The sequence below is a fragment of the Leptosomus discolor genome, chromosome 17 (assembly GCF_034619465.1).
Source record: "Leptosomus discolor isolate bLepDis1 chromosome 17, bLepDis1.hap2, whole genome shotgun sequence".
In the NCBI taxonomy this organism is placed as follows: domain Eukaryota; kingdom Metazoa; phylum Chordata; class Aves; order Leptosomiformes; family Leptosomidae; genus Leptosomus; species Leptosomus discolor.
Window position 1 is genome coordinate 15,418,015 of NC_141407.1, and position 12,920 is coordinate 15,430,934.

Below are 12,920 nucleotides of genomic sequence, written 5' to 3' on the forward strand. Positions count from 1 at the left end.
CCAGCCTGGCTGTGAGCACAGAGGGCAGCCACAGCTTCTCTGGGCAGCCTCTGCCAGTGTCTCACCACCCTCACAGGGAAGAACTTCTTCCTAATATCTCATCTAAATCTCCCCTCTTTCAGTTTAAAGCCGTTAACCCTCATCCTGTCCCTCCCCTCCCTGATCCTGTCCCTCCCCACCTTCCCTGCAGCCCCCTTTCATCCCTGAGAGGCCGCTGTAAGGTCTCCCCGGAGCCTTCTCTTCTCCAGGCTGAACACCCCCAATTCTCTCAGCCTGGCCTCACAGGGGAGCTGCTCCAGCCCCAGATCATCTTCGTGTCCTCCTCTGGACCCACTCGAGCAGGTCCATGGGTGTCTTGTGCTGAGGGACCCAGAACTGGACGCAGCACTTAAGCTTTGAAAGGCAAACTTTGTGGTGACATGGTACCCCAGAAAGAGTTGAATCAGAAAATGGGATGCATTTCTGAAATCACCTCATAAACTCCTGGGCCAAGAAACACGGCATCAAGTGGGTGTATCGCATCCCTCATCGCCCACAAGCCTCTGGAAAGACCGAAAGATGTGATGGACTGTTAAAGGCTACGCTCAGGGCCTTGGGCAACGGGCACGGAAGCACTGGGACACCAGTTTAGCAGAAGCCACTTGGCTGGTTAACACCAGAGGATCTGCTAACCCTCCTGGGCCTGCCCAAACAAAACCCACACATAACTGGGAGAGGAGATAAGGTCCCCGTAGTGCACGTAGGGAAGCGGCTGGGGAAGGTGGTGTGGGTTGCTCCTCCCATGGGAAAAGGCAAACCCACTTGTGTGTCCGTGGCGGGTAATGCGGGAGGATGGGGAGACCCGGCGTGTGCCTCAAGATTGAACCTTTGTGGAAAAGTCATGTGTGCTGTGAGGTGTATGTTGTATGAAGTAACGCAGCGGGAATGACGACGAGTGAGTTTCACAAGGAACCGTGAGGGGCGAACAAAAAGAAAAAAAAACAGTGAGACTTTTTTTTTTTTTCCAGGAGCAAAACACTTTTAGAGTGAAAAGTACAATAAAATGGGGACATTTCTTAAGTCTATGGCAAAATTCTGCAAAACCAAAACAAAACCAAAAAAATGCTTCACTAAATCAGTTCAATCGAAGTAACAGATTTAGTGGCCTATTTACCCAACTCATTCTTCTTTCCTTTGGTACGCCAAATCCTTGTAGTCTTAGCCTTTTTCAGATAAATGTCTGATGTTTTTATAAGTTTTGCTGGTTATAAAGGTGCTACTCGTGTATGTTCTTTAATTACAGATTTGTAAAAATGTGACATTTAAAACCCCTCGGCCTCATGAAAAAAAACCCAAGTACAACTTGTTTCTTTGCTGTACACTTAACAGATGGATTCCAAAACACAAAATACCTGTATATAAAAAGGAAGATAGTGCACTTTAAGCTTAGAACATTCCGTTTTCAAATCCTCCGTCAGTCACAAGTAATTATTAACACTGTTCTTCTGCAGTCTTCTCCTAAATACACACGACCTTTCCGTTGTAAAATAAACACGACAGCAACGTTGGACTCGTTTTTTTTTTTTTTTTAAAGCGTGTGCTGTAGGAACAACTTTGACACCAAAATATCACGTAAATGAGATGTAAAGGTATGGCTCCTAAGGTCTGGATTAAATTCTCTTATAAAATTACAATTCAAGTTACTGGAAAACATAACTTTATAATCTTAAAAAGCAATATGCTCGTCTTAGATTTTTTTTCCATTTCTGTACTGTAAATGGAAATTTTAAGATAAAGATGCAAGTAGAAAAACAAAATTTCAGTACAGGTAACGCTGTGAATTTTTATAAGAAAAACATTATGCACAAAATGCAGCAAGTGAAAGTCCGGTACGTTCTTGCCTTTTTTCTATTTGAGTATTTTCATTCACAGTTGTTCAAAAATTGCTAATTTGTCAGTACATTTTGTAAGGCTAGTTTTACAACAGCATTTTTGTAAAGGTGAGAATATACACTATATACAGAAGATGCTGACTCAGTCCTTGCTGTGTTGTAAAAGTAGATTATTTATGTGAAATATAACATCAGTCATATTTCTATGACTGATTGGTAGAAGATGAAGCTTCTGTTTCTGTTGTTTTCTGAGTTTCCTTCGGTGTTTCTGGCTTCATCTCTTTACCAATTTCCCTACTCTTACTCCGATCTTTGCGATCTTTCCCTCTTTCTCTGTCACGATCTCGGTCTCTCTCTCGATCCCTTTCTTTTTCCCTGCTCCGATCCCTGTCCCTGTCTTTCTCTCGGTCGCGATCTCTGTCTCTGCTTCTTGATCGCTCTCGATCACGTCTTCTGTAGGATTCTCTCTCTCGGGTTCTCGCTCTCTCTCGGTCTCTGTTTCGTTCCCATTCTTTAGCCCGCTCGGAATCCTTCTCTCTCTCTTTGTTTTGGTTTCTGTCTCTATTTTTATCCCATTCCTTGTCTCTGTGTCTCTCCCAGTCCCTGTCTCTGTTCCAGTTTCTGCCACGGTCTCTGTCCCAAGGTCTGCCATGCTCTCGTTCCCTTCGTCTTTCCTCAAAGGGTCTGCCTTGTCGATTATCTGCTTGCTGAGGCTCCGGCTGATCTAAACCCTTGTCTTTATTTGCTCCCTCGTACCTCTCTCTCTGTCTGCCTTCAAAAGCCTGGCCTCTAAATTCAGGACTTTTGCCTTCTCGGAATTCAGATGCTGACCACTGTCCTTCCGACTCAGATCCTTGTCCAGAAATATTGGAAAGAGATGCAGATGGTCCAGCTTCCTCCCACATCTCTTTTCTGTGGGATGGTGGATGGCTTGGAAGGTCCAGGAGTGGTCTTGGGGTTGGCTTCATACCTTGCGATGACTGACCTTGGAAATGAAATCTAGAAGGGGGAGGTTCACTTTCCTCTGGAAACAGTGCAGGTGTGGCTCCTCTTGGTCCCCCAAACTGAAGTGGTGCTGGACCTCGCTGGTTGGTGAATCTGGGTGGTGGACTCCCTCTCCGTTCTTCAAATGGCTGTGGCAAAAGTCCTCTTGGACCAGGTATATGATTTGGCGCTGGGCCTCTCTGCCCTTCAAATTGATTCGGGTGAGGCCCTCTTGGTCCCCCAAAATGACTCGGGGCTGGGCCTCTTGGCCCTCCAAACTGAGGGCCTCCTCTCTGCCCTTTAAACTGAGCGGGTGGGGGTCGTCTTTGACCTCCAAAAGGAAAAGGCGAAGGTCCTCTGTTTCCCATAAACTGAGGTGGCTCTGGTCCTTCGAACTGTCCTGGAGGCCTAATCATTTCATTATATTGGGAATCTGAGAATTCCCTTTGTTCCATGTGAGGTTCCCTACGATCTTCAAACTGAGACGGTGACATTCCTCTTGGAACACCATGATAAGAAGGGGCAGGGCCCCTGTTATCACCAAAAAGAGACGGTGGTCCATGCTGTGTAGAAAATAAGGAAGGAATGGGACCCTTTTGACCTCCAAATCTTCCAGAAGGAGGTCCTCTTTGCCCATCGTTATTTGGAGAACCATGCTCTTCAGAGAACTGTGGTGCTGGTCCTCTAAAATTAGGTCCATGAGGTCCTCCAGGAGCATTGAGCAGCAGTGGTGGTGGAGGCCCTCCTTTTTGCCCAGACAAAGAAAATGGAGGCCCACCTCGGTTTTCTTCAAAGTGCTGTGGGGAAGGTCCGCCCTCAGTCTGGACTGATGGAGATTCAGTTTGTTCTACAAATTGATGAGACTGAGGATTCCTTTGTTCGTCGTATTGCACTGATGAAAGACCCCTCTCTGGTTCAAAGTGACCAGCTGCCTTTTCCTGAGAAGTAAACATTGTGTTCGAAAAAGAATCTCTTCCCATGACTTCCTTTGACTCATTTGACCACGGCACTTTATGCATATCTTGCAAAGACTGACTGTCGTTCGATGCGGAGAAATTAGGCTGAAAAGATGTACTTGGAGGTGTTGGAAGCAGCACTTTACGTAAAGGTTTGGATGTAGAAGGTTCTCCAGAAGCTGTTTGACTCACGTTTTCCAAAGTAACTTGAACGGTGGTTTCAAATTTGCTATTAGATGCCTCTTTCTGGGACACGGTAGGAGCCTTTTCACTTGAGACCCAATTATCACTACTAAAACCAGGCTGAGTAGCAGAAACTAAAGTTTTATCTTCTTTACCAAGTGAAGTCTGCAAAGCATTTGGAAAACTTGCCGGAGCAATTTCTCTCGTGGTTATCTCGTTCTGTATCACTTGTGGCTTTATTCGAGAATCAGCGCTGTCGTTAGTCTCGACTGTCGCCATTCTTCTGGCTTGTCGAGGATCTCTGTTCTGCCTTGGGTCACAGCCCTGGTTTAAAACTTGTGCTTGCTGATTTAAAGACGAAGGCAAATCCACTTTTTGTGTAGCTTGCTGGTCCTGATGGAATAGTTCAGTCTTTATTAGGGAAGATTTTGGTGGTGGTGACATTAAAGCATCAGACACTGAAAAATGAGCCATTGAAACACCAACAGCTGCTCTTTGTTGCCTGAGGGCTTCTTCTTGTTCCTCTAGTTGTCTTTTCTGTTCTTCTATTTGTTTGTTTAATTCTTCCAACATTTTTTGCTGTTCTACCAAGGACGAGGATGCAGATAAATCAGGCACATATGAAGCAGATGTTTCCGAAGAATTGCTTTTAGTGTCTGTGTACATTTTGTTAGGTAAATCATCAACGGTAACTTTTGCTTCTTCCAAGATAGTTTCATCTTCTGGATCGTAGGCCTCATCCTCCAGCTCTGCTGTATTAGATGGCTTTTCCACATTATATCGTTTTTCACTGTCACCCGTCTGCATTTCAAAAGCTTTCTCTGGACCATATTCTTCTTCAGGATCATATGGTCTGTCATCCTCCTCCTCCTCAATAGCTCTGTCTTTTGACATCTGCCCAAACTGCTGCACGATGGGATCTAACAAGGGAACAGCTGACATTCCTCCATCAGCAGCGGCTTGACCTTCCTGATTTGAAGACTGGACAGTCTCAGAGTCTTTAGCAAGAGGCTCAAAAGTTTTCTTTTTTCCAAAAAGCGTTTGCAGGATGTGCTCGAGGGGTGTGGCAGTTTTTGAGGATGAAGAATAAGTAGCAGTAACGCTTGCGGAAGCAGCAGTTGACACCGGTGGCGTTACAGTAGTTGTGGTTCCACTTTTAATTGAGGACAGTATTTTTAATACTGAGGGTGTGACAGCCGAGGTGTCTGGAACGGGAAGCGGTGGTGGAGGTGGAGGAGATCCGGGCGGTGTTGTACTTACAGCTGAATCTCCTGAATAAAGCGTGTATTTCGGAGTTTTCTTCTCTTGCGAAGCAGCTAGGGGCCCTTTAGAGAACAGCGATGTTTCGGTTTCCTCGTGTGCTTGAATTCTGCTTCGCTTTTCCTCTATCTTCTCTGTTTCTATGCCGGCGGCAGGACGTTTCCCTTTCTGACAGATGACCAACCCGAGAATTAAATTCGGCCGAGATGACTCAAGACCTGAAAAGGAACACAAAGATTGGACGTGTAAAAAACTCACTTTTAATTATGCTTTCAGCAGAAACTTACTATTTTATATAGTGGCAGCTATAAAAGTCATAAAGGTAACAGCTTTTCTAAATCCCATTAGATGACCTATTGGCAATTTTCATTAGTCCCTAAGCGTGTGCATCTACATGTCTTTACTTTTTATATATATTTGCATACAATAAGTGATGTTTTAATTCCTTCCTTAGTATTTTTAATAAAGGATTGCAGCAACAGCTATGATTATTACAAAGTGTCTCTGCAAATGTTCAAAACCAAAGAAAGTTTTTGTCTTTTTTTTTTTTGTATTGTCACATCATTTTTGTTGTTGTTCAACCACCCCACCTCTCCCCCTGAAAAATCATACATTGACTTTTAAATAAGTAAAAAAAAAAAAAAAAAAGTTTGCAAATACGTTGTATACACAGAGATACTGAAGAGTGAGAAAACCTGGGCTAAACTTCATACCTATATTTGTTATAACCTGTGCTAAAAGACTACATTGACATTTACATCGGCCTATAGATATTTTATCTACCTCTACGTTAAGCAAATACCAGTGATTGCCCAAAAGATAACCTCGAACAAGCTGTGTTTGGAAACAGCATTAAAGCTTGTAACCTCCTCCCTGTTTGTTTGGGTTTTTTCCAGCTAGACATCATTTTAAAAGGTGACAGAAGCAGGGAAACCGGTAACACACCCAACAGGCAAAGGAGAGCTCAAGCAGAGAGGAGTCCGGCTGTGGGAGAAAGGGACCGTGGGTGTGTTTGCTTTCTCTGCAAGGAAATGGTTGGGGGCAAGACCCTGGTTTGCAGAGGGCGAGGGGACGTTAAACCCTCTGCGGCAGGCTTCGGTTTGATGCAGCAGGCCTTGCTCTAAGTAAAACACGTTGTGAGCAGAATTACTCCTTTGGGAAAGTTTCAGATTTGAATCCTTGGAGACCTGAATCCAACAATGACGGGAAAGTTTCCGATAAAGAGGAAAAAACGCAAAGGTCTGTAGGTTTGTTTCATGTTCTTGTGTTTCTTCCTTTTACGTGCACAGTTCCCACTGGCTCTTGTGGGAGATAAACGTGCCTGGAACGATGGGCAGGGAATAAATCCTTGCATGTACAGTCGGTGGCAAATGTAGAAACTCTGTATAAAGAGAGGCTTTTCTGACTTCTGGGTTTAATGGCTTTTAAAAGCTCCTCATTTCAGGACCACTGTCTTGCCCCCGTTAGTTATTACTTGTGGCCAGCTGGGAAGCAGTAATAGAGAAACACAAAACAAGCAGTAAAGTAACAGACCTACATTGTCCCTTCTATTCATGAGCCTGTAAGGAACAGTTTTATATTTATGTTACTTGTTCCTATTAAACCAAAGCAACTGCTCATTAAGGAACAATTTTTAAATATCTAATTATTAGCACTGAACACTTTTTGATACCAACAAAAACCCCAAACCCCACAGTTACAGATAGATTCCATTAGCAAAGCACATTCACGACACATTACTTCGCTGAAACAACTGAATTTGAAGTTTTAAGGGGACTCTTAAATTTACCATCTAACGTGAAAATTAGCCATTTTCCTAAAATTACGTTCCTGTTTAATAAACTTCACCTGTTCTAAGTTCTTTGATTGCTAACTTCACACTGAAAAATTCAGTTAGAACCTACGTAAGTACAAGACGAAGGCTTGGCTGAATTGATGCCAAGGGAAAGCCCAAGCATTAGAACCAATTAAGTCAAGCTTTCTTCTTCAGTGAAAGCCTATACTGCAGGAATTATCTGCAGTTTCCTAAATAACACACCAAAACCAGAGCTGCTTTATGTTTTAAACTTACTATTTTTCTTCAATACTTGCTAAATATTTCATTAGGCAATAAATCTTGTTGACAGAATGTCCCCCTAAATCACCAACGCTTCCACTTGTTACGCTCAAGTCTTATCCCATATAAACCTTATTTTCCAAATAATGAACTACAGATAATAAGACAAAGACAGTAATTTTTCAAATATAATAAGTTAACTTGAAAGATTTATGAGATCTCTTGACAATTGAGGGAAAACCCTCTCCTCTAGAAGTCTGTGTTCTTCAGATTCTGACTGGTAATACTACAGTGAAACTGTTCTAATCACTTAATGAAGAAACCAGCAAAGTCTGGTTACTCCCTAGAAACAGACTTTTTAAAAAGACCAGACAAAATTACAATAAAAATTTGAGGCTAATCTAAAATATTTGCTTGAAATTTCCTGTCAGGAATGGCTCTTATCGTAATTATGTTGAGAAAGAAGAACAATTAAATTTGAGTCAAAGTTTTTGGAAATTCTGTAGAATGCATTCTAGAGCCAAAATAGAATTTATGTTATTTCACAGTTCAGTGGTCAAGTTTTACATAGTTCTGTGGTTAGGAGGGTATTGGACATGCAGGTTTAAATCATCTGTTATTTCTCATTTTGCAGGACATATTTCCTATTTGTACATCTAAAGTTCAGTGCCAAAAAGATTCTTCCCTCCAGGTACAAGACTTCTGTGTCTGTACATGTTGCCAATTTTCACCTCCTCCTTTCGTATTTAGGAAAAAAATATAAAAAATATAAATACATGAAGAAAATATAAAAAATATAAATACATGAAGAAAATCAACCAGCTATACTACCTGATTTGCTAATAAATCAGAACATGCACGAATTTGCCCCCTAAGAGGGGTAGGATGCTGAGATGTACAATGAAAGTAGGCAGGACAGGAACTAAACAAATAATGATTTTGAATAATCTTAGATTCACTGAAAAAGGACCACATAAATACTTCACCTGTCCAAATACTCATTTGCACCCACCACCTAAAAGCAATTCTAGTGGTTCTGTTCACAATTCACTACCTTAAATGAAACGATATGAATATATTAGATCAAGCTGTAGTTCAGCAGTAAGACACTTTAACTGGGGGAAAAAAGTTCACAATTTACAGTCAGAACAGACTCATTAGTTAGAAATGGTTCACTGTGTGTGAATTTGCCTTTTTCTTTATCAGTATATGAGGAACAACTCCACGTTTGGTCCGTGTTGACCAGTGCAGAGGATCTCTCAAACTGGGATTCATTCAAACCCTCCGAGTAGGCATTTGCTGTTCTGTTGTTGATGTTTTGGTTATCTGCTTTTACGCAGAGACTTGTGATTTATACAATTAGTCACAATGAATCTCAAACACTGAACAAACAGGTTTCAAACAATCCGTCAGACAGGATAACTAATAAACAGCAATTACTGAAAAATCAGGTTTGAATCCCTGTAAGAAACAGAGATCAAGTCACTAATTAAAAGAGAGTGAAATTTTAATACACTTTCAAGACAATAAATTCCAGTTGTAAATTAACAACATTAAGTTATAATTTAATCTGGTTAAGAGTTTAGTCATCATCGCATAAATCCATTAAAACTTTCCATTTTGATACTGCAATTTTACACCAATATTAGAAGTTAACCCTAACCTGGCTTCTACATTCTCTCAGTTCAAAGTCAGCAACTGGGAAATGCTTCTTTCGAGGGGAAGCAAACACCTACCCCAGCATTTCGAAGGACGGTCCCATTCTATTTCAATATCCATCAACACATTCAGTGCCTCATTTTAGGTAACAACGACAACGTTGGCTGCAGTCTCCAACTACGGCCCAATGACTGCCTCCAAAAGTGCTGCAAGCCGTGGCAGCAGAGTGAGTAGCTGTCGGTGCTAAATTATTTATAAAATAGTTATCACCCTAGTATGTATTTGAAGCCCGCATGCCAGGTTGATTGAGTTACACCCTGTAACTAAAGCCATTAAAACAGGATATACTAAATATGGTAACTGGGTGAATATTTGTTTTTCTTACCCTTACAAACATTGTTTCATTAAATCGGTTTTACCATATTTATGCCTATAACGCCCTTATATGCTTAAGCTCCCTACCGCCATCACGGTTACCTGCACTGTCACAGACACAGGCCTCATTTCTGGTCCCTGATGACAAACCCACGGGCACGGACCAAGCACACCCGTGGTGTACATTTTAAACTGCAGAGACCAATACAAGATATTCCTGTATCACCACCACTTAAATCCTTGTCCCAATTAATCAGGAGGGCGACTGACAACTGCCACCAACTCCGTGCCCCCTTAACTGAGGGACGTAGATCCCTTCCAGCGGCGCGCGTTACGGCACCCTCGCTGAACGGGACGGGCTGGCACAGGCCATGAGGTTCGTGGTGCCACGTTCTACTGCTGCTTGCTTTTCCTGACGGGATCCGCTGAGGTGAAGCAACGCCATTCAGAGCAGAGCTAAAATGTTGTTCCAGTTGCTGTCATTTTTAAGAGCACTCGGAACAGCTTGAGGAGATTTCATGCCTTCATAGTTTAAGAAGAACCACGCTTGTAAACTACCAAAGGAGAGATATCAACATTTGTGGAATCCTTTGCTGATATATGGGTGTTTTATTGAAATTTATTTTAACTAAGATCCTTGTTATGTCCCCAACGTTGCCACTAAATCCCTCAATAAATCACTTTCTATTGGTAATTCTTACTACACTATTATTTACAAAGTGCCTGAGATCTACAGATGAAAGTGCTAAATAACACTTAGTGTGTACGTGAAGCAGGCAAGTAAATCCACACACAGTAAACCATGGCAAAAAGACAATCCAGAAGAGCCCACTGATGCATAAAATCTGGTAATAAATGTCTGAGATGAATTAAGTATAAATATGGATAACCTTCCATTTTCCTCTGTTTTTAAATCACCCACGACAAAGCTTTTTGTAGATCTTCTAGGTACTAGCGCAGTTCAGAAGTCCTCAGTTGTGTTCCAAATCCAGTCCATCAGAAAACAGGAGAAATTCATCATCCGTACGAGCCTGATGGAACTGGTTGATACAGCTGGAATATCTTTTAACTAGGATTTCTGGAGTGGCAGGGTTTTATCGTCCTCTCCCTCCTCCCCCCTCCAGTCACATTTCTCAAATCATCTTAAACTACCTAAAGCGTAATGCCTTTTGAGTCCTTGCTAAACCCTGCTTGAAGGTACACGATTAAATTTAAGGAGACAATGACCACTTTCCATAAAATGCTTTTATTGATTGTGAAAGAAAGAAAACGTGGTAAATTCCATCAGATGTCATTAAAAAGTACGGATTACACGTCTTTTATACTCTGGGTTTAATACATGCACAGACACAGAAAAGCAGCTTACCTCTTTTTTTTTTTTTGCACCCCCCATGCTGGATTCTGGTTTTAAACTATGAACACGACGTAGCACAACTATGAGGTTGCGGCTGTCACGGCGTTTCCAAGACATGTAAGTCGATGGCAGAAGTTTAAGTGGGTCTTTTATGAATCTATTCTACGGCCTCTCTGCCTTTGGAACCTTGGTTTTATTGCTACTCTTTAAGCCACTTTGTCTACAAAATGTATTTCCATTTCAAAACCTGACTTACAAAATCTGCCCCCGTGAACACCCCCTGCAAATGACCCCTGCGTTTCTCCTGAGCAATTCCCTCCGGTTTGGAAAAACTGATGCACTTTAAACTCAGCAAAACCAGGCTGACGTTACAGGCTTCCATAGCGATCCTTAGTAGAGTTGGTCTACATTGGCCAACCTCTGATCTAAGAGAAGAGCTTCATTTGAAATGAAACCTCTGAGTTTAGTCCTAAACTTGGCTTTGGGGAGGAGAGGACAGTCAGGTTCTCGGAGAGGAGAGCTCCTTGCACGTTTGCTGTTTCACACCTACTGCTCAGTATTTTGCAAACTACTGTTAGGACAATGAAGTCCTGCCTTCACTGGAACCGGTGGTTCTTCAGCATCTCAATCTGTTACTTTTATATAAACCCCCAGATACTTATTTGGAAACTAAGCGGATGTACCTCCTCCATCCTCGAATGAAGCTGACTTCAAATTTTGTAACAGGAGGGCGTTTCATGGCTGAATTCATTCTCAGTTCTTCTCTTACCGTGTCCAACGCACAAACATGGAGCAAACTCAACCTGAACTTTACTATTGGTAATTTTACCTAAAAATAGATTATACTATAACCTGCCTATACCAACTAGTGTCTGCCACCTCAGAAACCTGGATCCCCTTCCCCCCGAAACAAACCATTGTCAGAAGCTGTGATTTGGCTAGAGTTTGCACACCTAGAAGGAAACAATTCAAACACCCTGTGCGCCACATTGCACGTGCAGATTCGTACCGAGCATGAGACGATGACGATGGAGTGAAACCACTGGTAATTACCTTGGTCTTCACAGGTTTCTTGACTCCTCTGCCCGCGGTTTCCTGCTCGACTTAAGCAACGGTGAATGGCTTGTAAGGGCCAAGGTTTTGTGGATTTATGGGTTGCTGAAGATAGGGTGGGGGGTGGTTGTTGGGTTGTGGGTTATTTTTTTTTTCAATATAGTGGCTGTTCCACATACCTGATTTTACAGCTAAACTCATCCTCCTAATAGCAGATAAGCATCTTATTGGAAAGGCTTTGTGAATTTCAGAGAATTTTATCTTGAATACAGTTGGATTTCCAAATTTTCCCTATTTACATGCTTTAAAATTTGGTTTAGATATATTAAAAAAATTTAATAATGCTTACATTAAACATTCAACAACTTGTCTCAGAGTGATTTTTGTTTTGTGATTTTACCTAGCATTTAACCTCCCCTGTTTTGTGCTTACCTGGTCCCTCAAAGGGCAAGAGTTTGGAAGGAATTGGGTCCTTAGTACTCAGGGGGATCAGGTAGAGATCCTTGATATGTCTGTTGTTATTAGCTACAACACCAAAACGACCACGACTGCTAAAATAGGAGTAGAGAGAGATATAGGCAACTTCTTCTTCTTCTGTTGCAGGATGGAAACGGATCAAACACAACTCCTGTAATACAAAAGCAAAGTGGAAAAATTCAACCTGCAACATACCAGCAAATGAAATGGTAAAGGGCAAGTTCGGGGCATAAAAATAAATTGTTCTTTTATCGCTCCAACTATGTTTTCGAGGCAATACTCTAGCTTTAAGAGAGTCCCATTGTTCAATTTGTAATATTAAAACAGAATTAGGTTTGTCATCTTCAGAAATACAAACTACTCGTGTATATTACATCAAACTAAACATCTTGAGGCTCAAATTAATATGGGAGAAATGGAAAATTCTTAGTTTCGTGATTATATCTGTATACTGTGCATTGTTTTTTCACTCCTGAAGTGTTTTTAATAGTAAAATTACATCTTTTAAATATGTTCCTTTTTAAAATTTGAATTTCAATCTTCCATACTGAATAAATAGATTCTGTTCAATCATTAGAAATGAATAAATGGTACGAAGATTTAACTACTATGCAGAAGAGCGAGATCAAGAGGATCTGCAGCTCAATAAACATGTTTCTTCAATAAATCAAAAATTTCAAAGGAATAAGCGG

At 41.5% G+C, this 12,920-nt stretch overlaps 1 protein-coding gene across 2 annotated transcripts in view; it reads right to left on the minus strand.

The window, feature by feature from the left end:
• Nucleotides 1–1,157: 1,157 nt before the first annotated feature.
• Nucleotides 1,158–12,920, minus strand: part of DIDO1 (death inducer-obliterator 1) — a 41,759-nt gene continuing 29,996 nt past the window's right edge. The window contains exons 16-18 of one of the 2 annotated variants that reach the window (XM_086474780.1): nucleotides 12,184–12,379; nucleotides 3,683–5,472; nucleotides 1,158–3,652 (exon numbers count right to left, since the gene is read on the minus strand). In XM_086474780.1, coding sequence (XP_086330906.1) covers nucleotides 2,075–3,652; nucleotides 3,683–5,472; nucleotides 12,184–12,379 — 3,564 coding nt within the window. In that variant the 3' untranslated portion in view covers nucleotides 1,158–2,074. Of the gene's footprint in view, nucleotides 5,473–12,183; nucleotides 12,380–12,920 lie in introns of both variants that reach the window. The other variant, XM_086474782.1, reaches the window with a different exon arrangement.